The sequence below is a fragment of the Musa acuminata genome, chromosome BXJ1-2, assembly GCF_036884655.1.
Source record: "Musa acuminata AAA Group cultivar baxijiao chromosome BXJ1-2, Cavendish_Baxijiao_AAA, whole genome shotgun sequence".
NCBI lineage: Eukaryota > Viridiplantae > Streptophyta > Magnoliopsida > Zingiberales > Musaceae > Musa > Musa acuminata.
This window is the reverse complement of record NC_088328.1, coordinates 30,552,775-30,559,621: the sequence shown is the minus strand read 5'-3', so window position 1 is coordinate 30,559,621 and position 6,847 is coordinate 30,552,775. Positions and strand designations below refer to the sequence as shown.

The 6,847-nt window shown below is 40.2% G+C and overlaps 1 protein-coding gene across 3 annotated transcripts; it reads left to right on the top strand.

Annotated features, from left to right (window-relative positions):
• The first annotated feature begins 4,820 nt into the window (after positions 1–4,820).
• LOC135609380 (uncharacterized protein C24B11.05-like) lies at positions 4,821–6,847 on the top strand. 3 transcript variants are annotated; one of them, XM_065102589.1, is made up of 10 exons: positions 4,822–4,994; positions 5,167–5,204; positions 5,309–5,385; positions 5,464–5,529; positions 5,598–5,695; positions 5,786–5,823; positions 5,908–5,995; positions 6,063–6,338; positions 6,413–6,478; positions 6,560–6,847. In XM_065102589.1, the coding sequence occupies exons 3-10, from the start codon at positions 5,325–5,327 to the stop codon at positions 6,713–6,715; spliced, it is 849 nt and encodes a 282-aa protein (XP_064958661.1). In that variant the 5' UTR covers positions 4,822–4,994; positions 5,167–5,204; positions 5,309–5,324; the 3' UTR covers positions 6,716–6,847. The 3 variants fall into 3 exon arrangements, with proteins under 3 accessions (XP_064958666.1, XP_064958661.1, XP_064958653.1); XM_065102594.1 differs by lacking the exon at positions 5,167–5,204 and having other exon boundaries at positions 4,821–4,994; positions 6,413–6,472; XM_065102581.1 differs by lacking the exon at positions 5,167–5,204.

Genomic DNA, 6,847 nt, shown 5'->3' with positions numbered 1-6,847 from the left:
CCTTACCGAAGCGTATCGTCCGTACCGGGCGGTACGTACCGGTCCGACAGGTTACCGGTACGCGGACCGCCCGGTACCGCTACAATGCTACAGTATTATACTGTAGCACTGCTACAGTATGAAAAAATAAAAAAATATTCGGTACACCAGGGCGTACCACTCGATACGCCCTGATGTACCGCTCGGTATGCCTTGATGTACCGCCCGGTACATCGGTACCGTACCGTACCGAGCCCAGGTCGAAACGCCGGTACGGTACGGTACAGTGAACCTTGATTAAAAGTTCATTGCATAGAGAAAGATAATTTTTTTACTTTATCTTTGAGGATAAATTCATCTGGTATTTAGTTTAGATAATAAAATAGATCTCACCTTAGATCCTCTAAATCAATCATCATGCCCGTAAACAGGTTTGTATAACATTTGGCTTCTACTTATCTAGAAGAATCATCATGCGTGTGCCAGGTTTTAGCTTCTAAAATTTCATTGAAGGAACAAGATAAAACATTTTCTTGGTTTTGAGAATAAATTCGTCTAATATCTACTCAAGGATAAGCAGATAGATCTCACCTTTGAGCATCATGCCTGTAACTAGTTTGTATAACTTTAGCTTTGACTTGTCCTAAAGAATCATCATGCATGAACGAGCTTTTAGCTTCTAACTTTTCATGAATGAAGAAGATAAAAGTTTTGCTTGCCTTTTGAGAATAAACTCATTTGATATCTCCTTAAGGATAAGCAGAGAGATCTCACCTTTGATCTTGAAAATAAATCATTATGCCTATGACAGGTTTGTGGATTGAAATGGACCTATCATGGCCATGAGCTGGGTTATGGTGGCAATAACAATCAGTCCAGCGTTTAACTCAATCATCTCTGCACTGAAATGGTCCCGTGGCATACAGTTCATTAGGACTGCTAGATCATACATAATGGTCCTTTGGTTTCCTTGTGAAACAGCTCTTAATTTGGGACCAGTGCTCTCAAAGGCCACTCTTGAAACTGATAGAGCACACAGCTTCAGTTAAAACCATTACTCAAGCACCCCGTCGGCACAGCCTTGTTGCATCAGGAGGCGGAACAACTTACTGGTGCATCCACTTCTGGAACACTTGTGATGCGGAACATGCTCAACTGTGTGGACACCAGGAGTCGACTAATATTATAAGCCTAATTTTTGTGGTGAAAACTTTTGATGTCATTATTCCAGGCTTATATGGTTCATTTTCTGCAGGTCTGCAATCTAGCATAGATGATCTGCAGGTTTGGAAGTACCCATCTATCAGCAAGGTAGACGGCTTGGTAGCAATTGACTCTCACACTCGATGATAAATTTGCCTCATTCTAGAAAGCCAGTTGCAAGAGCAATCAGTTTTAGACAACATATAATCTTACTTACTTGAGGAATAAGCCTTCCTGCAAATATTTTTTAAGATTTTATATTGACAGCCTCTAGAAATGCTTCTAGTGAGTCAAAATCATATTATTAGCAGAGTAAAATTGCAACACAATGAAACCAAATTCTTTAAGACTCAAAATAAATTAGTATTCTGTGTGTACTTTGAAGTTGAATGTTTCACATCGGTCGGGTTGAAATTTTCTTCCTCCCAGGATACTGTCAGATTCGTTTGTCTTTTAATATTTATATAAGTTACATCTTTCTTGAGTTTTGAAAAGCCTGTTACCTTCCCCTTCATTTGTGGGCATCCTTTGAGTAGTTTCTATGGTTCTTATTCACAATTGAGTAGTTTTATATCAATATTCAGCTTAACTAAGAGAAATCTCATTACATCACTTTCACTCCATCAATTCTTATCCATTTGGACTTAGTAAATTATGAGATTATTTCTTCTTTTTTTTGTGGTTGGATCATCATAAAGTTTGGCCTTGGACAAAGAAACTGTAGAAGAAGACTCTTAGGGGATTCAGGTTTCAGCTCTTGGTTTACTCCCCTTCAATTGTGAGCGTCTTTGAGTAATTTCAATAGTCCTTGTTTATAAATTTAATGGTTTTTCATCCATGTTCTACCTAATTAAAAACATCACTCTCACTCTATTCATTTTTATCGGTTTAATCTTAGCAATCTATGAGATTATTTGTGCATAATTTTTGTTGCATGAATCTTCAGAAAGTTTGGTCTTGGACAAAGGAACTTCAGAAGAAGACTCTTAGGAGCCTTGGACTTCTGTTCTTAGTTTAATTCTATAAATACATTGTGTTAATTAGTGAATGGAATGTACAATTTTTTGTGCCTCTCATGTCTTTTCTTGTTTAAGTGAATTTTTTTGTCATCTAGTATTGCAGTTTAGCTTTTATTATCATTCATATTTAGCTTCAAATCTTATGATATTTCTGCTCTCTTGATTAAAACATCACAAAACAGGTAGCAACTCAGGTGATAACACTTCATGAATTATGCCCTGCCTTGTCACCTGATGAACAGGTAAAGGTTGTTTGAGCACATTTATTTCCTTTATGCCAACTCGTATGCAACTCCAGAAGGTAGTATGATGATGGGAAAGAAACAGGTAGATTGAGATTGAGGTGCAAATTATTGCCATGTTGCCCGATGGAAAGTTAAGCACTAGTTGTGGACAATGCTATCCCTACTGATTGTTCAGAATGAATGGAGCTAAAAATAATTGGTGGATTGACTGTCAAATCATTTTGCTGTGCCTTAACTGCAGACTATTGTGACTGGAGCAGGCGATGAGAATGAGGTTGTGGAATGTTTTCTCCTCAATGAAAACAACTGACAATGGCATTTCATCATTTAGTGGAGTTCTACATTGCTCTAAACCACATATTATCGATCATTCAACTGTGTTCTTTAAGAAGTTATTGATGGGATTTTACCATAGGCTCCTGCACGTGAAACCCGAGTTTGGTCCCCGGGAAGAACACATATGCTGACTAAATAGCAAGTATGGCCCTAACTCTTTACATTTGTTTTGTACATTATCTAACAACAAAAGAAAATTTCTGATCTTAGTTATTAGATCTTGCATCATGTTTCGTGAGTTTTCACACATCTAATCAGCAAGAACTTCACTCTGACATTGTTTGTAGCAATCTTCATCTGGAAAATCTAGCATTAGCTTATATTTGCTGGAATTTGTGAACAAAACTAGTTTTAATTCACTTATATGCTTCATGTTGTAGCAATTTTTACCTGCCTGAAAATTCTTATCTGCATCTTGTTATTGGCCAATGAGAAACACAAACGTGATCAATCCTTTCACTTTTTGACAGCATTCTAAGAATCTTTCTTTATCTTTAGCACAGTGATATTTGGATTGCTACTGCACATCAATGTTTCAATCTTGAATTGATCAGTTCTGCAACTACACATGTCCAAACAATTCCATTTATGATTCTTTGAGGATGAGTGTTCCTCTACACTGTCAAATTAGAATTGTTATGCTTTAAAGTTCCTAAACTCATCTTGAAATATCTTTTAAAATAACAGGTAGTCCATCAGTGACATTAAAATCCAGCATTTCATGTTCTACTGGTTGGAAATCTCGACCAAACTTCTATGATTGAATAGGGGTTAGAGTCAAATAATTAGAGTCAAACATACTCCACTGCAAGTGTGATAGGAAGTCCCAGTCTACCTTGTTTGCCTTTGGTGTCTTGGACTGGTTTACAATCTGCTACTTGATTACTTCTACTTGTGGACATTAGTATCATCTCACATCAAGAACATCAGAGTGGTTGTGATTGACATATGCTTAGAACAATCATGATTCAAGTACTAATCATACATATTATCTAAAGAAAAGAAATGACAACATGTGTGCATCAACAGCTGCAAGTTGTTGTTTAGTAGCATATGGCCAGGTTTTGGAGTGATATGATACCACCAACTGTCTCAATTAAAGATTTAGGGTTGCAAGATTCCAGCTGGGTTACCATGAAAACTGGTGAATTAGATGGCAAAGTTCGAGTGGGTTTGATGGCAATGAAAGGTGTTTGTGCCCTCTACTCTAAGAACTCTGGAGTGACAAGAGAGTTCAAGTTGTACCTCTCTCTCTCTCTCTCTCTCTCTCTCTCTCTCTCTCTCTCTCATATTAGTTTTCGTTGTCTGTTTGTGTCCTGAATGCAAATTCTATGCAGGGCATCCTACGTCGGAAAGCTACTAAAGGTACGTTCCATCGACACAGTCCATCTCGTTCGTTCGTCTAATTTGATTGAACAACGTTAAAGTTGGCTGCATTATTGGATGTTGTCGTGTTTTTTCTCTCTCTCTCCGCATGTTTTTGGTAGCCTCAGTGGCTATTTCTTTTTATTTTTTCTTTCTTGCAGGAAAAAAATATAGTCGACAAGCAAACCGCAACTTGCCACGTGTATCACATCATCTCTCTTCCCCCCCAATTATTGTCCTTGCCGGTGGCTTAACCACTACATTGACATCTGGCTAATGATTGGGTCGACAAGTGAAACGTGGTCTTAATTTATTTACCCTAAACTGTCACGCAGGCCAATCCAATCCGCTACAAGACAAACACATCTTTCTCCACCTGTGTTCATTGTACCCTCTCTACTCCGTACCTTATCATAGGAAGCAGAGCGGGCCCCATCAAGTGATCCTTGCCGGACACGCCACGCCGCCGATCTCCCCAGACCCGCCTTCCGCAACTCGACGGCCTCGTATCGAAGCCAGATTCGATCTCGTTTGCTCGTCTGGATCCACAAGCAAGAAGACACCCAATAACATACCGACAGCTGGGTAGACAAGAATCCAGGCGGGTCGGTAGACATAATTTCCACAAAGTGGGGGCCGATGCTATTGCCTATTTAAATGGAAGCCACCCGACCTCTCTTCTTCCCCCTCTCCCTTCCTCGCCCTCAGCCCCATCCATTTCCCTGTTCCTGTGGAACGGGAGAAAGATCGTAATTTTTGCCTCTCTCTTCATCCTTCTATCCTCTTCTCTTTCTCTCGATTGATCTCCCCTGCATTGTGTTCCAGTTCTGTCTTCTGTCAGAATCAGGTAGCTTCTCCCTTTCCTGGCCTTTGATGAGAGATTAAAGTTGGATTTGTTCTTCCTGCGAATTCAAATCTGCAAAAAGAAAAAATTTAGATCGAGATCAGCTTTTTCTCTTCGGTTCATCATTCCGAGAAGCTAAAATTTCGATTTTGTTTCTGCTTTGGATCGGCTGCAGAGATGATCGTCTTTGTTCTTCGATGACTTGTTTATAACGTAATCATGAATTTGAAGAACAAAAAACAATGAACTTTAATGAAAAATTCTGCAGTAGATTGATTCTCAATTCCTTTCTCAACTGTTCTTCGTAACCTGTGAAGGTTACAACCGATCGAGATGGAGTATGAGGACCGATTCAGACAGGTTCAGAGTCCCAAATACGATTGTCTTCTCTTCGGTATGTTTAAGGATTTCCCTACGAAGGTTTCGATGTTTTTATTTCGCTTACAAGACTAGTTTATGTTCTTGAACACAGACTTGGATGACACGCTCTATCCCTTGAGCTCAGGCGTCGCATCTGAGTGCCTCAAGAACATTGGAGGTATATATCATCATCGTAGCCTCCGAGCCCTTGTTGAGGTATAATAACTCTTCCCTTTCATGATTCAGATTACATGGTCGAGAGACTCGGAATCGAAGAAAGAAAGATTTCAGACTTGTGTAATCTTCTTTACAAGAACTATGGCACGACGATGGCTGGACTACGAGTACGCAAAAACTCGCTTTAGTTTCGAGCATTACTTGAATTATAATTCTGTGCCCTCATATCGATTGTATTTCTATCTGTTGTTGATCAGGCCATCGGCTACGAACTTGACTATAATGATTACCACAGGTTTTGAGCCTAAATCTCTTTGTTTTACCGACTTCGGCAAAAAGTAATGCTTGTAGCTAACTCTAGATTTTGTTTGCTCAAAAGCTTCGTTCATGGACGATTGCCTTACGGAAAGTTGAAGCCCGATCCTGTTCTTAGGCATCTTCTTCTTAGCCTCCCAATTCGCAAAGTCGTAAGTCACTTCGATGCAGGATCCTATTATGATGCAGATTGAGTGCAACTTCTTGTTCCCAATGCAGATATTTACCAATGCTGATGAGGTGCATGCTGCTGAAGTCCTCCAAAGGCTCGGCCTCGAAGACTGCTTCCAGGGAATCATATGCTTCGAGACACTTAATCCTTTGCCGCCATCTTCTTCTGATCAAGAACGCAAAACTGAAGTATTCGACATTGTCGGTCACTTCTCTCATCCGACTGATGGAGTTGAACTGCCCAAGACACCGGTTCTGTGCAAACCATCAGTGGATGCAATGGAGCATGCTCTCAGAGTTGCTGGCATTGATCCACAAAGAACAGTGAGATTCTTTAGACCGGGATAAAATTGTTGTGCTTGTTTAATTTGGTCTGACCCGAGCAAATTCTTTTGCAGATGTTCTTCGACGACAGTGTTCGCAATATCCAGTCAGGGAAACACATTGGCTTGCACACGGTTCTGGTAGATCTTGTTGCTGAATTCAGGAGTTCATTTGTTGCTGAATTCAGCGCTAATGGAGTTCGTGCTTTGTTGTGGATTCAGGTGGGCACTTCGCGCAGGATCAAAGGTGCAGACCACGCACTGGAAAGCATCCACAACATGAAGGAGGCATTCCCTGAGCTGTGGGAGGAGGGCGAGAAGTCAGAGCTTGTTCTTCACTCAGGAAAGATCGGGCTGGAGACATCTGCCATCGCTTAGTTCTTGCATGTAGTCACTGGTAGAGGAGGAGAAGAGATCATCAGCATGACATGGATGAACCCAGTCTGCTACTTGGAACATGTTGTACTCAATGTTCAGAAATAAGATTTCTTATCTGGAAATGTTGATGCA